This window comes from Marmota marmota, unplaced genomic scaffold, assembly GCF_001458135.2.
Source record: "Marmota marmota marmota unplaced genomic scaffold, marMar, whole genome shotgun sequence".
NCBI lineage: Eukaryota > Metazoa > Chordata > Mammalia > Rodentia > Sciuridae > Marmota > Marmota marmota.
Genome location: NW_026000142.1, coordinates 23,477,608 through 23,499,366, shown reverse-complemented (window position 1 = coordinate 23,499,366; position 21,759 = coordinate 23,477,608). Strand labels below are relative to the sequence as shown.

Genomic DNA, 21,759 nt, shown 5'->3' with positions numbered 1-21,759 from the left:
CCTCTCAGTTGGGAATGGGGATGTCACATAGCCAGTGAAATGTGATATATATTCCTTCTTGGCAGAAGAGGCACAAATCACTTCCAGGCAGAAATGTTCGGAGCCAAGGAGCAGTTTGTCACTGCCTTAGGGATTGGTGGCATTCCAGACTGTGGAGGCTCTGTCAACCTGCAGCCCTCATTAAAGACCACATGGAACAAAGCACCACTGTCCTAAGATGGACATATCATGTGAGCAAGAAATAGACTTACTTGGTTTAGAGTCACTGAGATTTGAGGACAGCCTGTTCCTGTTGTCAAGCCAGTCTAACCTGATGTGCAGTTTCTGTATGTCCAAGAGTAAGGAAAGGACATCTCTCACCAAATAAATAATAATAATTTCTTCCACCATTTTGTTAACATTTACTGTGTGCCATTTATTACCGTTCTTTGTGCTAAGAATACAGTGGGGAACAAAAGGCTTTCTCCTTTTCTCAGTGAACTTCTTCCCTTTCTTCCTTAGCTATTTAGGAGTCTCCCTCACCGGGAAGCCTCCTTCTCTCCTCCATTCCTCTGGTGACTCCTTTCTCCTCGCAGGTACCTCCATTATGACACTGATGCTATCATGATGGTTCTACTTCCATCTCACTTTCTCAGCTAAAACATGTTTTACATATGGTATACATTTATAACATTTAAGGTAACATGTAATGTACAAGAAGAGAATTTGTTTATGAAATCCCATCCAATCTCTTATTTGATCATTTACATATTTATGTAACATTCCTTTATTCTTTGTGTTCTTCCCATATTAAAAAAAAACCAGCACAACATTTTTTTTTTTTTTTTAAAGAACAAATAAATTTTCCTGTGAAGACTTCTGCTTGAATGTGATTTAAGATCAAAATGTAAACTTCCATGTTTGGGGCATTTTCTCTAAATGTCCCTATTGTGTGAATTCAAGTTTAAGATCATTGCGAATGGGTGAGACTAGATTTATATCAAATTACCTGGGCCGAAATATGAATGAACAGGGGAGAGGAAGCCTGCTGGCCTCATGGTGCCCCCTCCTTCACTAGCTGTAACTACTGTGTTTTTATACCAGAGTTCCTTGGTCTTTTTTGAATTATCACTCTCCCTCACTCTTTTTAGACATTATTTCTACTAATTGTCCCAATAAAATTTTACCACCACAGATAGACTGCATATCTGTGTATTTAATGTGTATTTGTACTTTATACCAAAAAAAAGTGAGTTACATTTTTTTTTGCCCCCTAAGAACCATTTTCTTTGTTGAGATGTATGCCTTAAACTCTTGTTTATAAAAGGCAATTTTTTCCTTTGTGTAGGAGGGTATTTCCACTTTAATAAGTTAAGTTTAACTATATTGAGTCTGTTGTTCACACACCTGTGCTTTTATAATCACTTTATTTTAAGCTGATTATTATTTAAATAAGTATGCTAAAGTCCTAGTGTATTGAAAGCACTGGAGAAGTCACTTTTATATATTGGTATAGAAGTCAGTTTGGGGCTAGATAGAAGACCTCTAAACTTTGTGTAAAGTCTTTATAAATTTGTCTTTTATTCTTTTAATAAATATTTATGGAGGGTATGCTGTGTGTAAAGAATGTGTCAGAATTGAAGACCCAGGGGCTTATAGAGTTTAGTCTGGTTCCTTTTTTCTTTGCTAGCTAGATTGCCACTAGGATTATATATACTTGAGGAGTGCAAAGTTACTTTGACTGCACTGCTTTTCAACCATTAGCAACAAAATGAAGCATGTTCTTAGTGGAAAACTCTGGGAGTTGGCATAACCCTTTGTCTACCACACTATTTATATATAGTGCATGAAAAGATTGAGGGCCAAGTCCCACAAGATGCAAAGTCAATATAGTTCTTACTTTCCTGTCTGTTCTGCAATCTGTGACAGTTGGCTATACCAGTACATATTACTCTGTCTGCAATGTGGGAATCTGCTTAAATTTTTGGACTATTCTAAAAAACCAGTATCTGAATACACATATGCACGACATAACAGTAAAACTTTGATATAGAGTTTACTTAAAGAATAGGGCTCTGTCTCTTACTACTATTTAATTGCTAAAGAATGAAATATATAGTTTCAAACTAAATTTCAGATTGCCTAGAAGATACAGGGCAAAAACATTTCAGAAAGAATACAGGGCAGAACAAGTTATCTGAACACTTTAGTTTGACCAGACATCCAGACATAGAGCCTGTCATTCATTTTATCTGTTGCACAAATATTTACAGAACTCCTAACCTCTGTGCTGGGCCCTTTTTGAAAACACAGAAGACCCTCAGTTTCACTCATCCTCTCAGTCCCCATTTCATGAACAAAAAGTGTAGGGTATTTTAACAAAGAGCAACTTGTCACTCATTCATTCATTCATTCATGCATGCATGCATGCTTTCATTCCATGTGTCTGAGAGTCTGTATACAGATACATTATTGTGAGACATTAAAAAGAGATATCATCTCTGTCCTCAAGAATTTTCTTGTTTGTTCATTGGTCAGCCATTCATTCAAATGTGCATTGAGCCAGGCAATGTGCCATGTCAGTGCTAGGGGAATAAGAGATAAACAAGGGCATACTGTAAGTCCCTGAAGGGCTGCAAGTCCCAGCCTGGAGAGGCAAACACATTGTAACATGTTGGAAGAGTGCAATATGGTAAGTGATAATAATGAGCTCTACTCACTGTGTTGGGTGAATGCAAAGGAGGAGCACAGAAGTGGAGTTTCATAAATTAACTTTGTGTAAGTGAGAGGTCAAGATGTGACTCTTTCATTTCCCTCAATGCTAGGGATTGAGCCCTAGGACTTCATGTATGCTAGGCAAGTGTTCTACTGTGCTACATCCCCGGCCCAAGATACACTCTTGATCTGACTTTTTAGTTGGAACTGGAGATGAGAGATGGTTTGGAAAGCAGAATGTAGGGAAATGGTTCCAATTAGAGGAAAACAGTTTTGACTATAAGGAGTTATAAGGCTCTCTGGCAACTTAGTACAACTCTAAGTGCTTTATGTTGATTTGGCTATAGGAGGTGAATTCCAATCTAGGAAAATAATTGCAACATATAAAGGCCTAGAATTAAGTCCTTATAGTACTGGAACAATAAATGGTTTAATAAAACAATCCAGACACAAACATACATACTCTGTGATAAAGTAGGTATCACAAATTAGAGGGTTATTATGTAACACATAACAGTGGGACAGCTAGTAAACTATTTGGAAAATAATAGATTCCTACTGTATATGATTTTTAGTCAGAACTTAGTGGCTAGAAGTTTAGAAATTAGAGAATTAGGATCTTTCTGTGAATTAAAATTTCAGATCAATACTAATGGGTCAGAGAATATATATAAAATGTCACCTTGTTGAATGTGTTGGTCATGTGAACTGGGCCACCTTCATGGGCCTCATACTCATCAGGCTCTGCATTTGGCTTAATTCTCTGCTGTTATTGTCCTCTGGAAAGTCGTAAGTTTTTGAACATGGGCCCATATTTTCTGTTTGCACTGGGCCCTACAAATTCTGTAGCAGTCCTGCCTGTGAGGTTGGTCATGCATGGGGACAGAAAGTTACAGAGCCACACTTTAGACGTAGATTTCCTCGTGCCCTCTGTAGAGTTGTGGCTAGCCCAGTTACAGTTCCTGGCCACAGTAGCAGGACCATCTGTATTGTGTGTGTGACGCCTTAGGCTGTTCAGCCTTATACCATTAGTCATTCAATTTATTTGACAAACCCTCTAACTCCCTATTTCCTTCTCATCAAGCAATCTTTTAATTGTGACTTGGCTGCTTCTTTGATTTTCCTGCAGAGAGAGAATTGGCTGGTCATGCTGACTCCATACTTCATCCTGGAAGTTAGTATTTAAATTGGCATTCTGGTTACATGCATCAGTGAGGGTCTTTCCTGTGAGCCCGCTCCTGAGAGACAGGTCTGCTTCTGCTGGATTTCTGAGATATCAGGCTGAAGTCCAGGCATTGTTCTGGTCAATTCACCAGAGCATTCAAGTGTACAACAGGGGTTGAGAGCAAGGGTTTTGGAGTCTTGAGTCAGGCAATCTTGGATCAGAAATGGGTCTTGTTACTTATCTTTATTTTTTTTATGTTTATGTGGTGCTGAGGATCGAACCCAGTGCCTCACGCATGCCAGGCGAGCGCGCTACCACTTAAGCCATATCCCCAGCCCCAGGTCTTGTTACTTATAAAGTTGTGTGACCTTGGCCTCTGTATGCTGTAGTCGTTCTTCTGTCAAATGATGACATTATCATCGACTATAGGGTTGTGAGATTGAGTAAGATAATATACATTAGGTCAGGGTTTCTGCCTCAGTGCTGTTGACATTTGGGGTCAGATAATGCTTTTTTGGGGGGTGGAGGAGTATGGACTGTACAGTGTGTGCATGGTAAGATATTTAGTAGCATCCCTGACTTCAATGCCAGAAGATTCACCCCTCCACAGGTGTAACAATCAAAATGTTTCCAGACATTATTACTAGATGTCCTCTGTGGAGGGAAAAATTGAACCTGGCTGAGAACCACTGTTCGTAGCCAGGTACATGGAGAAAAGAGAGCCAAAGACAGATTTTATAGTAATAATGGTGATGATGCTACTGACTGATGATAACACTCCTGATACCATACTGAGGTCCCTGGGAAGATATTTGTCAGCCTTTCACCTATCCTTTGTTCCTCAGTTTCTATATTCATGATAGAATAAATACCCTGTGGACTAAAGAATAAATGTAAAAAGACGTAGTTTCAAACAAAAATCTAAAGAAAAAGCAAGTAGCAGATCTTCAGGTTTGCAAATAAGAAAATGGTGTCCAATCTCAAAAGAAGGAGGTACTCCTATAATATTTAATGTTGGGTTTAAGTCATACTGGGGCATTTTATTCCTCAATAGATGTCACTATGTTAAAAACATACATGCATGATCTATAAAAACATTGTAAAACTCATTAAAAAGCAAATTGGATAAAACAATTCATATAACAGTTAACATTGGATTAAGAAACTAGTTAATTTGAAAAGGAAACCAAATATTCCCCCATGGACAAAAGACAAAGGAGGAAATATGGTCAGCCTATAAACACTAGGTAATTGTTCAGATTTAATATTTTTTTTAAAGAGGAGCCATTTTTTTTTTTAAGAGAGAGAGAATTTTTTAATATTTATTTTTCAGGTTTTGGTGGGCACAACATCTTTATTTTTATTTTATGTGGTGCTGAGGATCGAACCCAGTGCCCCGCGCATGCCAGACGAGTCAGATTTAATAATTTTGAAAAACTTAAATCCTTTTTTTTAAATTGGTGAAGATTATAAACAGTAACATCTAATTTTGTGGTAGAGTTCAAGAAGCCTTTTTACACATTCTTTGTAGGATAATGGGTGGGTCCAACCCCCCTGGAAGAAATATGATGATAAATATGCCCTAAAGTTTATCATGCCTTTTAGCCCCCCAAAATAGCACTTGGGAGTAACGTCTACAGCATAATCTGAAATGTAGACAAATATTTATGTATGAAGATGTTTATTGCAAAGTTGTTTTAATAAAAGCCAGCTAAATGTTCCACATTAGGGAAGTAGTTAATTATAGCAGTTGATAAATAATCTTCAGTCCTTAAAAACAATATTTACTGCCTCTGATGACATGTGAAATTCTTATAGTGTTAAATGAAAAAGCAGGTTTTAAAATTGCATATGCACTATAAACAATAAAGATGAAGGGAATATGCAAAGTATTAGTAATATTGTTCTTGAAAGGTTAGAATATGGATAATTTATGAAAGTTGTTCAGCAATATGATTAAATTGATAAAATTTCACAGCAGACTTGGACTTTTTTTGAGTGTGTCCTTTAAGGTAACTTTTTAGGTTTTAAGCATTTCTTTGCCTTGGGAATGAAGACAAAAGGATTTAGGCTTTGAATGAAAGAAAGCTAAAGCACTTGTCAATGTCTTAAAATACAGCATTATATTCTAAGAATTTCCTTGTAAATTATGTTATAAAATCAGTTTTAGAGGGTAGACTACTTGCCCTGGAATTAATTTTTTTTACAACATGGTACTCTTTGTATATTAGTTTTTTAAAGATGTATTTATTGTAGTATGTTTTTTAATGAACAAATCTTTAAAAAGTCTGTTTTTATATTTATAGTATGTGCAGAAGCCTATAATCCTGATGAAGAAGAAGATGATGCAGAGTCCAGGGTATGTAATTTACTGAATGAATTAATTTTCGATTGATATTCATATAAAGAGTAATAGAAAAGATGCCAGTGGGCATACAGGTTAACAGGAGACATAATGGAATTATTTTGATTATTACATTTTCAAGTCTTACCTCTGATAGCCTACTTCTGTTTCAAATTCTTTAGAATTATTTTTATCCAAAAAATATGTCTCTTTGGATAAAAGGAAAGATGAACATATTGCTCACTGTATTTCTGGTTTTACTTCTTTTGCAAAATACATCCTGGTGATGAAAAATGTTTTCGGCTGTCTTTCTCATAGTGATAATGTTATTTTTCTTAGAAAGTGCTTCTAGTAAAGAAAAATGCTGGGGAAGACCTGCTGTTCCTATTAGTGATAACAATAGAAGCTTACTCTGAAACAAGTCACAGTAAAATTACATAGAAGGTGTCAGTACAGCAGTTACCATTTAAAAAAAAAAAAATCTATGTGTTGATTATTTGCCCAGCAAATGATTTCTTGGAGGCCCTAATGTTTTTGTAAGAACTTGTCCAGTGTGGTTTGACGCAGTTTTTAAGCTGTGTCCTTTAACTTGGTTCTTCTTTTATTTATTCAGTCGAAAGTAAAGTAAATAAGAGATTACTGTGCCTGGAAATGAAAAGTAATAATTTTTTTTGAGTACATGCTTTGTAAACGTCCCCCTTTTCTCTTTAACCTTAAAAGGTATAAATAAGAACCTATTTATGTAGCTCTGAAAACTACTTCAATTAGATTGAGTTTTAATAAATAAAATCAGATGGTAGGTCCCTAGTCATTACATCATGAAGCTCCCTGAAATACACATGAAATCCAGTGGTAGAAAGATCAGGAGACTTGTGACACAGAAGATCTTGAAGTCTCATTTCACTCCTGATCCTATGAAGATTCCCAGCGCTAAGTATTATTTCTCACTACCAGAACTTCAGTTATTCTGATGAAGTCCTCAAATCCCAGCCTGGGAATCCAGATATTTTTGCTAATCTGTGACATGCTGTTTACCACTCTGTGAAGTCTGAAAAAACCCTACCTTGTGCCTATCACATACCTATCTGTCCAGCAGCATTTGAAGACTGCTCACATTCTTTATATTTGTAAGTAAATGATTATGATAAAATATAATAATAAAGGTAAGTTTGATGAGGCAGTTTAAATTAATAAAACTCTAAATTAAAGAGAATTTAGCCGTACAACTTAAAAACTGTGCATTGTCTCATTGACTCAAAAATTGTGAGATCTTGAGAGGAATTTTAGCTTCCATTGAACCTATGAGAAAAATAAATGTTGGCTAGTTCACTCTAACTAATTGCTAATAGTTTTGATGGGGAGGCTCCCTGTGTTAAAATTTGCTCTGCTAGCTGGGTGCAGTGGCACTTGCCTGTAATCCCAGCAACTGAGGCAGGAGGATCTCAAGTTCAAGGCCAGCCTGGGCAACTAACTTAGTGAATCCCTTTCTCAAAATAAAAAATAAAAAAGTGATGGAGTCGGAGAGTGGATACCTCACTAAAGGAGCCTTTGCTCCTGGGTTCAATTCCCAATAACACACACACACACACACACACACTCACATACACACCCACCCTTGGCTGCATAAAAGAGCCCATTCACACTGAGATGAACACACAAAAAAGAAAATACTGGGGAGAGCTTATTGGATAGTGTGTAGAGATCTTACTCAAGTTCAGAAAGAGTTCAAAGGCCAAGCTGTAACTAACAGGTAACCCACCTTTGGGATGTTTTCAGCAGCAAGGGTACCAGAACTGAGTGTTGTCATTGAAAAATACCCAGCTTCCAGTCTCTCTTTATTCCTGTATCTCTCTGCTCAAAATTCTAATTTCCCAGAAGTTTCTGGGAGAACCAGTGTTGGCCAGATTGGGGACAGGATTAGGAGGTCAAGTTGGTTACTCAGGAACAACTTCTATAAATAAGGGCAGTCAGTTCCTAGAGAAGTTCCTAGGGGATTCTTTGTGGGTTTGGGCATTCACTCCAAGATTTGTCCACTATAATACCTTTAAGAATTTTTTTTTAAAAATATTTTTTCAGTTGTCCATGGACCTTTATTTTATTTATTTATATGTGGTGCTGAGAATCAAACCCATGCCTCACACATGCTAGGCAAGCACTCTACCACTAAGCCACTACCCCAGCCCCACATTTGAAATTTTTTGGTAATGTATTAATAATGTGTTAATGATTTTAATAAAGTGCTTTAAGTTCTCAGTTATCCTTAATATTCTCTCCTCTAAACATGTTACTAAAACTTCACCTTTTTGTTATAGAAACTATAAGGCAAACTGCCCTTAGGAATGTACTACACATTTCAACATTAATTAGATCTAGGCAGATATTGGAAAATGTTTGTGAGAAAAATGTACACTGTTTAGAATAATGTTTCATCTGGACATTTTATATTATTTCTCTATGTAATACCAAATTTAAGAGTATGTACATCATAAATCATTAAATCTCTAGTATAAACAGGCATTTATCTTCTGATGTGAATTCAAAGAAAATCTAGATACTGAAAACTTATTTTGGAAAATAACAGATTTCAGTTGGAATACCTTTAATAACTGAAAATTTAAGGATTTTTATATCTAACATGGCTACTGGAAGAGTAGAGCTGATAAATTTAAGAGTGGAGGGTTTCTTTGTTCTGTTACTCCACAGATTTCTTTTGGAGTATATTTTGCATATCTGCCTAGGTGCTAGGTATACAACAGTGAGCAAAATGAATAGGCCCCCGCCCTCTTGGAATTTAGAGTCTAGGGGCAAATGCAGACAAACAAGTAAATTAATGAATAATTACAAACTGTGAAGTGCTAACGGGGCAATAAAACAGTATAAGAATTAAAATCCCCTAATGCAAACAGGGGCCCTGTTTTTCTGGAGTGGTTGAAGGCCTTCTTGAGCTGAGACGAGAAGGATGGATGGGGAAGGATCTGGCCAGAGCTAGTGGTGCATTTTGGCGTGAGCTGACTGTTAGGAGGAGTATGAGGTTCCCAGTGAAGGCAGGGGTAGCTGGATGAGTGGCTGAGATAGGGTGGAGAAGGAAGGAATGGGGGTTTACTTCTCAACAGATGTGATGGATGGAGTCCATTGAGGTTTAAAGCTGGAGAAAGAGGTGTTCTGAGGATAGTTTTAAAAGATAATTTTCAGCTCTTTGTGGAGAATGGATTAGACAAAAATGAAAATATCTTCTACAGATTTCTCTTGCATAACAAGATACTTAGTGCTCTTTAAAAACACCTGAGTAAGCCTTATTTATTGACTGTGTTGTAATTCTTCTAATTGACAGGCAGCAGAGCCTTAGAGCAGGAGTTGGCAAAATTTTTCTATAGAGGCTTTTTTTTTTTTTTTGAACTTTGGGGGTTCTAAGGTCTCTTGCAGCTACTCAACTGTACTGTTGTAGCTAGACAACTTATAAATGAAAGCATGTCTGTGTTCCATTAAAACCTTATTTATAGACAATTGAATTTGAATTTTACATACTTTCTATGTATTGGAAAATATTCTTTAATTTTTTCCCATATGTATTGGAAAATATTCTTTAATTTTTTTCCCTGTCATTAAAGCAATCCTTCACTCAGAGGCATAGAAAAACAAACTTGCCTGCTGATCCCTGGTTCAGAAATCATTGCCTGCCTGCAACAAGTCCTAGCTCTGCAGCAATGGACCAGGAAATGCTGGAGAGGTCATTTGGGCAAGGTCATTTTCCTGCCTCTGAGTTGGTGCCTGCTTTATGGGGGTCTGTTACTAATAGGAAATGAGTTGGTATTTGTAGGGTCCTTAAAATAGCAGAGTACTTGCATAGCATGTGCAAGGCCTTGAGTTCTGTCCTTAGCAAGCAAGCAAGCAAACAAACAAACAGAAAATAATAGGTGTTTTGGTTTAGTGAGCCTTCTGCTGGTCAGAAGGAACTTGAAAGTTGATGAGCCACTCTTACAGAGGACATTCTGCTGTCTTTGTCCTCCTGGAATAAAACTTTACTGAGACTATAATACGCCAGCAGTCTTTGGATTCACTTTCTCTTGAACACACACTGCTGTCTTGAATTGGCAGTGCATCATTGCTTTCTCCCTTATGAAAATCCCACATCTAATATATAGCTAAGAATTTATCTGCTTCTAGAAACAATGTTCATCAAGTTTCAAAGGAAAGTGCTTCATCTTAAAAGAGTATTAAACTCAGAAACTGAGTAAAGGCAGTCTCTAAATTTTCATTGTAACATGTTTTCCTTTTGTACTTACTCCTGTTGGCTGGGAACTTTGGAGTCTTTATAGCCAGTCATGAACCTTTACATAATCAACTTGCTAACTTTAGGGAAACACTCTTTTGAAGAATGCTGGAGTGCTGTATTGATGACTGTATACCACCCCCTGAGACAAACTGTATTGCTTTTCCTTACTTAGTGGGCTGATAGTTACTAGCCATTTAAAGTAAATCTCAGTGCTAACCTAGAGTGAACCCCTTTTGGCATTCCTGTTAGATTTTAATTTGTTCTCACCACTGTCTTTGTTTTTCTAATTTGGTGTCCTTTTAGATTATACATCCCAAAACTGATGATCAAAGAAATAGATTACAAGAGGCTTGCAAAGACATCCTGCTTTTTAAGAACCTGGATCCGGTAAGATTAATCTTAATAATAGGAATGAGTTTTTTGTTTGTTTGTTTTCTTTTTTCAGTGCCAGGTTCAAGAATTGTGCAGTGGCTTCAATTTTACCCTCATTTCAAGCTAACATCATATCATCCTGGGATGATGGCAGAGGTGACAGAGGCCCCAGTGTGTATACCTGTGCATGCAGTGGGTTGTGCTGTAGGAGAGGGATACTAAATTTGGGGAGTTATACACTTTCAGAGGAAGGAGTAAGATAGCCTGGGATATTTGGGGGGAGACATTCTCTTATCCCTTCATGTTGCTTCTTTACAAATACAACCTTGAGAAATGATCCAGGTAAAGACCGGACAGGTCCTTGCATTCTGAATGCACCCAGCAGGGATGTGCAGGGATACTTAGGACCCATGTTGGAGGGCCTTTCCTAACAGCTAATAATAGTAATTATATTTGAATATTTTATAAAAATGTTACTTTTAAAATATAGTATGGAATTTTATTAAAATTTTCAAATGAAAAATTCTGTATTATATTTTTAAATTAACATTTTACTTGGCTGTAAAGTAGGGGGTCTTTTCGTTCTTTGTAAGGATTTTGAAATGTCTAGTCTTTGGTTGGGTATTTCTAAGATACCCACTTAGTATGAGTGATTGTGTACTATTTACGTTTTGCCGTACACTCTCAACCTGGATGTTATGCTTTCTTCATCAGAGATTATGCATATATTCGCTACCTCATCATTTAGGAAATAATTCTTACCATGTTCCATAGTGAAAACTGAGTCACCTTTTGTAATTACCTCTACATTTTGTGTTTTGTTTTCTTTGGTCAAACTTTGCATCTTCTAGGTTTCAGATTGATGCCCTAGAGGAGAATGCATTAAATCAAGAATTACTCTTTTTTTGAGATGTCTTCTTAAAAAGGACATTTTTTTAAAGATTAAGGTACTGCATCATACCAATTCTTCCATATTAGGTAGTCACAACCCGTGTGACATTTACTCAGTTTCCCCGAGCTAGGGTGGTGAAGTCAGATTAGAAATATTAAAGGTATGAGAAATTTAAGAAATAAGACACAAAAATAAGCCAAACAGCTGGATCCCATGGGGATCAGCTCTAATGGAGACTGGGTCTAACTTCCCCCCAAAGGGAGTCTGTGGGCTTTATTTATGAGTGGGAATACCAGTGGGATTCAATGTAAAGAACTTAAGAATATGGCAGAAACAACTGGCTGGAGCTTAGCAGGTTGGGCCGCCTTCCTCTACCTCTGGGATGGCTGCGTTTGAACCAAAGGCTGTGAGCTAAGGCAGGGTATTAGCATAATCTGGGCATTCTTGAACTGGGGAATTTCACCCAAGAGTTCCCAGAAAAGCAACCTCCCTGCCTTGTGATAGCTCAGACAAACCCATAATTCATACATGGCCTCCTACACTAGGTCATATTTATACCCTGAAATTAAAAAAAAAAAAGTCTCCATTGGTTTCTAATACCTTTTATTCAAGAACATGAATTACATTTTGTGACTTTGAAAATCTGATTTGTAAGGCCTTGTGTTACAAGTTTGTATGTCCTTCTCTGACTCCAGATTATTTTCTCTGAAAGGCCCAACCTAACCATGCAAAAGATCTATCAGTACTTCTGTCCATTTCTTGAGGTGCGAGCTATGTCTTTTCCATCCCCGTCTGTCTCTTTAGGTAGACATATGCTACTCAGAGCTTTCTGAACGCATCAGTTTCTAAAAAAACTTGGAACTAAAATAGGAATGTTTTGAGTTGTTCTTTCATATTTATCTTGGTGTGCATATTTAATGAATAATATTTTTGATAGATTTATTATTTGTAATAAAATGATGACATTTAAATATTGTTTAACTTAAATCTTGTTAAAAGTTACAGTGAAGGTAGGCATGGTGGTTCATGTCTGTAATCTCAGTGGCTCCAGAGGCTAAGGCAGGAGGATCACAAGTTCAGAGTTAGCCTCAGCAACTTAGCAAGACCTGTTTCTAAATAAAATATTAAAAAGGAGTTGGGGATGTGGCTTAATGGTTAAGTGTCCCTAAGTTCAATTCCTGGTACAAAAAAAAAAAGTTAACAGTGAAACATTGAGCACTGTTACACTTTCGCATTATGAATTCCGCTGTTCACATACCCTGGTATGTCTTTGTCTACCCAAGTTTGTTGAGTGAGTCCTGTCACCCCACATTCACTTGTACCACCACTGAACTAGCAGTGGTGGTCAGTGCTGAGGAAACAATGACCTGGTCAACATCCTGAGCTGGTGTTAAAACTAGCCTGTGGATCAGATGTTCTCTAAGACAAGGACCAAACAGGTGTTTGATTATTTGGTTCCAAATGCACCCATTAGAGAGCTCTAAAATCAATCCTTCCTTTACACCTAGGGGTAGGCTCCCATTAAGGGTTCCTTATTTTTTGACTGGGATTTTAAATGGGAAAATTTCAAAGGTCTTTAAAAATAGTGCCTGCCAAACTCTAATGTGCCTTTATATCCTCAAGGGAACTTGTTAGAATGAATTCTGATTCAGTATGTTTAGAGTGGAGCCTGAAGGCCTTCATTTTCCGCAAGCTCCCAGGTAATGTTGACACTTCTGGTCTGCAACATAGTAGCGAGGACTACTCAGCTAGATATGAAAATGTTCAAGTTCAGTATTTTGGTACTGCCATATGTTATTTTGTTTGTAATCGTTGAACTGGAATTTTAATGCTTCAGAAGTGACTAAGCAGGGATATTCTGGTTTCTATACACTAAGTGATAAACAAGCATGAATGAAATAGTTTCTAGCTATACATTCCTGGGATCCTTCCTTTTCTATCGTCTAAGTCAAATTGATTTACTTTGCCATTTCAACTTAAACTCTTAAAGCATTGTGAAATTATGGTTGTATTTTAAACTATTTTTAAAGAATTTTGCTAGTGTAGTCTGGGAAGGAGTATCTTTACTTAATTAAAGTGATTATTTTTATAAACACAGGATTTTTTAAGAGTTCTTTTACTGCTCTGCCAAAGATCTTCTATGTAAATTTTAAAAACTAGTTCATGGGCAGAGGAGGAAGAGACCCCAAAACATGAATTGTTATTATGGAATGTTTTATAGGCAAGAAGCAGACATATTTACATAGTTATTTCCGAAGGATCATTAAAAAAATTTGAGCTTAAATCAGCTTTATTTATTCTCCTACTATCTCAGCTCTTTTTAGAGATGATGCAGGATATAAAAAAAAGTAAACATTTATTTTCCTCAACAAATTACCACCTGGAGTAAGAAATTCAGCCTTCAACATGGCAGATTAAGATTTTAGGTTGATCTCATAATTCAAGCAGCCTCCTAGGTTTTTTATGATACACTTTATTTCTAGTAACCCAAATACATTTTTATTGAATTACATATACAGTATATATTCTGCTTATCATGTAGCTCCTTTCCATTCAATTTCTTGACTTCTCACTGTGTTTCAATACTTGTATAAGCATTGTCAAATGGGGGAGAAAAGATGACAATGACGTTTAGACATGATTCTCATCCTTCTGGGATTTATAATTTGAAACACACACACAAAGCCCGGCTATTATAGATTCTGGTCCATAGTCAGGGTACTAAGAGTGATGCCGATAGAGCCTAGGGGGATACCATCCAGTGATGGCAGCTAGGGTGTGGGTGAAGACCACTCATGAAGGAACATTCCTGAATGCCATCCTATAAGCAGTGGGCATAACTAAAGTTTTCGGCAGAGAATACTGCATATTTTGTAAAACCACTCCTTTCTGTCCCTTTTCTCCTTTCCCTAATTCGGGTCCATTGTTTTTCCCTGAATAATTTCATGGCTTCCTTACTCCATTCCTTTCTCACCCAAGTCTCTCATCACTCTCCCCACTTTAACTCTACCCTCTACACCTCCACCAAAGTTAGACAAGTATGACTATTAACAGACTTTGGTACTTAGTAGTTGAATTAATTGGGGCCTAAAGGAAAGTCTAAGATGACTGCTAGAATGACTGTGAAGGTAGTTCCTTTCTGAAATTGGGAAAACGTGAAGGAGAAATAGTAATTACTAACTAGCAAGAAGAATGATCTTGGCTTTGTATCTACTATTTCATTTGAATTTCCTGACATCGTTGTTTAGCTTGAAAATCTTGCACTTCCTCAACTTCAGAACATTTTTTTCCGTGGAGTACTGTATATTCCTACATTGAGCCACAGCATTTATAATTATCAATCTCTTTGAAGATATTCTTTTCATGAATATTTTAACACTCGACTCAGTAGGCCATTTTCCTTCTGAAACATTTCTAATTTGAGACTAAATGAAATAATTTTCCTATGGTATATGATAGGCTCTTTCATTAATGCAGAGTAAATTGTTATTTCTTAAGTGAGTCAGAGCCCTTTACTGAGTTCAGTCTTGAATTTTGCATTCTGTAGGAGAATTAGATGTGTATTTCGTATAGCAGTTGTCAGTCATCATGATAAGCCTATGCATATTAAATATTTCCTAAGTTCTCGCTCTATGCATAATTATGGGGAAATTACATTTTGATTGAGTAGAACAGACACCTGTCACATAGAGAAGTGGTGAAAGAAATAATTTTTCTGTATTTTATCAGAAATCACTTTTTCATATATCCAGGTATGAATTCTCAACCTGTATAATTTAAAAGCTGTATAATTTAAAATTCAGCTGATTCTAATAACCAAAAAATTTACTACAGCAATTGATTTCATCTTTTTTCCCCTATTTGACATTTAGAGTGGAAACTAATCAATAAAGCTAATATTCCTCCTTTTCTAAAAGAATTGAAATAGAAATAGCAAGAGAACTAAAATATTAGTAAATCATTTAATCAACCTTCAGAATTTTGATAGGTGACCATATGTTGCTTGAGTTGATGAAGTCATTTGGGTAAAAGGGTGCCCATGGGGCCAATTAGCACCATATCAAGAAAGCTCTGTTTTACTGTCACTTTGGCTTCATCTTCAGCCCCTGGCTGCTGGCCTACAAATAGGTGCCAGAGCTCACACAGGCACCCAAGGAGGGGATGGTTTCCTGCAAACCTGTCATCATCATTTTTCCAAGGTTTTCTTAGTCTACATGAAGATGTAAAATTATCTTCTCTGCTTAAATAGATTTTTGGCTTTTTAATTAAGAAATTTAAATTTGTACACATACAAAATTTACAAAAATTCAAAATGAACAAAAGATAGTGAAAGGAAATCTCCTCTCCACCTCCGTCTCCCAGCAACCCACTTTCTCAGTAGCCAAGTCCTTTTAGCACTATTATGTACATTTTCCCAGGGTTATGCAATGCATATAAAAATATATTCTTTTTTTTAAATTTTGGTGGCAGTAAAATCTACACAAGTGTTCTGCCTATTCTTTTTTTACTTAGCAGTATATCAGATTCCATGGAGATATGTGAACATAGATTCTTTACTGGAATATATCTATGCCAATAGAGGTTTTATATTCTTTCTAAATTTATTTTTCAATCAATATTAATTTATTTACGAAATTTTGAACTGGTAGCTTTTATGTATTTTAGAGCTAAGCCATGACAATACATTAGTGTTTAGCTATTGTCCACTGTATTAAAATTGTATACATATTAGAGGAGGCTTCTAGTAACTGAAACAATATTGGAAAAGAACAGAGTTTTAGAACTCACATTTCCCAATTTAAAAATTACTACAAGGGGCTAGGGTTGTGACTCAGTGGCAGAGCACTTGCCTAGCACATGTGAGGCACTGGGTTCGATCCTCAGCACCATATAAAAATCAATCTATAAATAAAATAGGGGCTGGGGTTGTGGCTCAGCGGTAGAGCACTCACCTTGCACATGTGAGACCCTGGGTTTGATCCTCATAAAAATATATGAATAAAAGATATTGTGTCCAACTACAACTAAAAAAATAAATATTTTAAAATAAATAAATAAATAAAATAAAGGTGTTATGTCCATCTGCAACTAAAAAAATTTTTTTTACTACAAGGTACAAAAATGAAAACAGCGTGGTACTGGCATAGGGATAGACATATAGAACAATGGAATGGAATTGAGAGTCTAGAAATAAACTTACACATTTACGGCCAGTTGATTGTCAACAAAAGGGTAGAGACCTTTCAATGGGGAAAGAACAGTCTCATCAACAAAAGGTGCCAGGGCAACTGGATATCAACATGCAAAGAACACAGTTGTACTCCTGTACACACCATATTAAAAAATTAACTCAAAATGGATCAAAGACCTATAATATAACTATGAAACTTTTAGAAGAAAACGCAGGGTTAAGTCTTCATGACCTTGAATTTAGCAGCAAGAACAAGAGAGAAATTGGACTTTATAGAAATGTGAGATTTTTATATATCACAGGATATTACCAAAAAGAAAGTGAAAAGACAGTCTACAGAATGGAAGAAAATGTTTGCAGTCATAAGTAACCGAGATCAATGTCAAAAAGACAAAATCCATTTTTAAAATGGGCAAAGCTCTTGAGTAGCTATTTCTCCAAAGAAGATAAACAGATGACCAACAAGCAAAAGAAAAGATTCTCAACATAGTTAGTCATTAGGAAAACACAAATCAAAACCACACTGAGCTGGGCACAGCGGTGCATGCCTGTAATCCCAGCTGCTCTGGAGGCTGAGGCAGGAGGATCTCAAGTTCAAAGCCAGCCTCAGCAAAAGTGAGGTGCTAAGCAACTCAGTCAGACCCTGTCTCTAAATAAAATACAAAATAGGGCTGGGGCTCAGTGGTCAAGTGCCCTGAGTTCAATCCCTAGTATCTAAAACAACAACAACAACAAAGCCCACAATGAAATACTGTTCCACTCCTTTATCCCCTTTGGGACAGTGGTAATGAAATACCACTTTTCTTTATTATTAAAATAAAGAAAAATAATAAATGTCGGCAAGGATACAGAGAAATTAGAACCCTCATACATTGCTAGTGGTAAAGTAAAATGATTTGGCTGTTGTAGAAAATGGATTTTTTCTTTTTTTGGTACTGGAAATCTAACTTAGGGGTGCTTTAGTAGTGAATTATATCCCAAGCCAAGTCCTTTTATAATATGAGACAGGATCTCACTGAGGTGCTGAGGATCTCACTAAGTTGCTGAGGCTGGTCTTGAACTTACGATCCTCTTATCTCAGCCTTCCTAGTTGCTGGGATTACAGGTGTGTGCCACTGCTTCAGCTAGAAAACAGCTTTGTGGCTCCTCAAATAGTTAAATGCAGAGGTATCATATGATCTAGTAATTCCACTTATAGATGTATGCTCAAAATAATTGAGAACAAATACTTGTACATAAATGTTCATGGCAGCACTATTCACAGTAGTCAGAAGGTGGAATCAACCCAAATATCCTTTGACAGAGAGTGTATACACAGACTGTGGAAATGTTATTCAGACTGAAGAAAATTAAAGTGTGATACATGCTACAATGTGGATGAACTTTGAAAATGTTGTGCTAAATGAAATAAGCTAGAAACTAAAAGTCATGTATTTTATAATCCTATTATATTGAAACATCCAGAATAGATATATCTGTAGAGAAAGGAAATAGATTGATGGTTTATAGGGGAGAGGGGTACATGAAAATGGCAAGTGACTGTTTAATGGGCATAGAGTTTCTTTTGGGGGTGATGAAAATGTCTTGGAACTGCATAGGAGTTACACAACTTGTGGCAATTGCATCATTCACTTTAAAATAATTAATTTTATATTATGTGAATTTTATCTCAATAAACAAAAAAATATAAATTCCCTCTCACCATTGTTTTCAAAACTGTACTGGAAGCCCTGGGTATTGTAATAAGAAAATTAAGTAAAAAACAAAGGAAAACAAAAACCATATTTGCTGAGAAGGAAGAAATACAACTATCTTTGTTCATTGATGACGTGATTATCTTGCAAGGTTCCACAAAAGAAGTCTCCCAGCTAACAGTGATTAGAGCAAGTTTGTAGGATACAAGGTTAATATATAAAAGTCAATCACTTTATAATATATCAATAATTAACAAGTAGATTTTGAAATTAAAAACATTGTACCATTTACATTCACACACACCCCAAAACAAAAGATAAATTTAACAGAAATATGTATCCAGTCTACATGAGGAAAACTATAATACTCTGATCATAAAAAAAATACAAAGAACTAAATAAAATGGAGAGATATTCCATGTTCATGGATAGGAAGACTCAATATTGTCAAGATGTAGAGTCTTCTCAATTCAATTTGTGGATTCAATACAATTCCAGTAAAAATTTCAGCAAGTTATTTCATAGATATTGACAAATTGATTCTAAGTTTATACTCCAAATAGATACATTTGGAGAGATTAAAGACCCAAAATAGCAAATACAATATAGAAGGACAAGAAGACTTATACTGACTTCAAGACTTAGGGTAAAGCTATGATAATCAAGACAGTGTGATATTGGCAAAGGAATGCATAAATTGACCAATGGAACAAAATAGCCTCCAAACATCTCCACATATGTTAACTGATCTTTGACAAAGGAGCAAAGGCAGTGTAATGGAGCAAAGATAGTCTTTTTATTTTTATTTTTAATTTTTGTGTCCTGGAATGACTATACTTGCAAAGAAAAAGGAATCTATACACATAACTTACACCCCCAAAAAAAAAAAAAAAAAAAAAAAGAACTCAGAATGGATCAGAGACCTAAAAATGTTCAAGGTTTAAAACTCCTAGGTAGTAAGTAATGCAGGAGAAAATCTAGATGATCTAGGAGTGATGATGACTTTTTATTTACATACAATATTAGAGGCACAATATATGAAAGAATTAAAAAGCTGGATGAAATCCAGAAATTTCTGTGCTGCAAAAGACACTGTCAACAGAACGAAAGGAAAAGCACAGACTGGAAGAAAATATTTTCAGGAGATACATATGATAAAAGAGTGTTCTCTCAAAATATATAAAAAACTCTTAAAATTTAAGAGTAAGAAAATAACCTGATTCAAAAATGGACCAAAGGCCTTAACAGTCACCTCATCAAAGATGATGAACAAATGACCAGTGAGCATATGAAAAGATGTGTCTCATATGTCATCAGGGAAATGCAAATTAAAGCAACAATGAGATACCATTACCTATCGGAATGGCCAATATTCAAAACACTGACACCAACAATAGGTGGTGAAGATGTGGAGCTACAGGAACTCTCATTTGTTGTTAGTAGGAATGTAAGATGCTACGGACACTTCAGAAGATACTTTGTTAGTATCTTACAAAACTATTTTCATCAAAAACCCAGAAGAAATATTAGAGTAGTTTTGATTTGCATTTCTCTAATTGCTAGAGATGTTGAACACTTTTTCATATATTTGTTGATTAATTGTATTTCTTCTGTGAAGTGTCTGTTCAGTTCCATAGCCCATTTATTGTTTACTGATTGGGTTATTTTGTGTGTGTGTGTGTGTGTTAAGTTTTTTGAGTTCTTTATATATCCTAGAGATTAATGCTTTATGGGAGGTGGATGTGGTAAAGAAACTCCTGTCAAAGAATAGCAATCATCAAGAATCCAGGCAACGATAAATGTTGACGAGGATGTGGTGAAAAAGGTACACTCATGCATTGCTGGTGGAACTGGAACTGCAAATTAGTGCATCCACTATGGAAAGCAGTAAGGAGATGCCTCAGAAAATTGGGAATGTAACCACCATTTGACCCAGCTATTCCAGTCCTTGGTTTATACCCAAAGGACTTAAAATCAGAATGCTACAGTGATGCAGCCACATCAATGTTTATAGCAGCTCAATTCACAATAGCTAGACTATGTGAACCAACCTGGGTGTCCCTCAATAGATAAATGGATAAAGAAAATGTGGTATATATACTCAATGGAATATTACTCAGCTTTAAAGAAGAGTAAAATTATGGAATTTGCCAGTAAATGGTTGGAGTTGGAGAATATCATGCTAAGAGAAATAAGCCAATCCCACAAAACCAAAGGCTGAATGTTTCCTCTAATATGCAGATGCTAATTCAAAATAAGGCCAGGGGTACTAGGGAAGAATAGCATTACCTTAGATTAGGTAGAGGGAAGTGATGGGGGAGGGAAAGGGATGTGGGGATAGGAAAGATAGTAGAGTGAAACAAACATTATTACTGTGTGTATATGTAACTGCATGACCAATATGATTCTGCAACATTTACACTCAGAAAAATGAGAAATTTTATCCCATCTGTGTATGATATATCAAAGTACATAAATGTAATCTACCAAAATATATAACTAATTAAAACAAATTTAAAAAATTAAAAACAAAACAATTATAAAAAAAAAAGATCAAGTAGCTCATATAGCAAGCATTAGGAAAACACATTGGCATTGTCTGCACCAAGTTACAATGTATTTGTTCTATGCAAAATTCCAATTGTTATCAATTATTTGCTGTTGTGTACAACACTGAGATGTGTAAAGGTATATTTAAAGTAGAACTGTTCATCCCAGGAAAGCAAAAGAAAATCAAGTACCACCCCTATTATCACTTTTTAGAAAGATAAATGGCAATTATTTCTGTATATTCACATAGTTGAATACTGTATATAGGTGAAAATAAATGTGCTGTGGCTCTTATAAAAAAAAAAACAAACTCAGAAGAAACTCCTTGGTTTCTACATAGAGAAGTTGAAAACACCGATGTGACAATCTGTGTGTAGATGTTTGTAGCAGCTTTATTCATAATTACCAAAACTCGGAAGTGACCAAGATATCTGTTAGCAGATGAATGGATAAAAAAAGCTGCAGTATATCCAGTCAATGGAATGTTATTTTCCACTAAAAAGAAATGAGCTATTAAGCCATGAAAAGACATGGAGGAACCTTATGTGCATATTATTGAGTAAAAGAAGGCAACCTGAAAAGAC

The 21,759-nt window shown here is 35.9% G+C and overlaps 1 protein-coding gene across 2 annotated transcripts in view; it reads left to right on the top strand.

Annotated features, from left to right (window-relative positions):
• Positions 1–21,759, top strand: part of Prkar2b (protein kinase cAMP-dependent type II regulatory subunit beta) — a 93,928-nt gene that overhangs the window by 50,867 nt on the left and 21,302 nt on the right. For both annotated transcript variants that reach the window (XM_015488346.2, XM_048786113.1), the window contains exons 3-4: positions 6,166–6,218; positions 10,780–10,863. In XM_015488346.2, the coding sequence (XP_015343832.1) occupies positions 6,166–6,218; positions 10,780–10,863 (137 nt within the window). The remainder of the gene's footprint in view (positions 1–6,165; positions 6,219–10,779; positions 10,864–21,759) is intronic.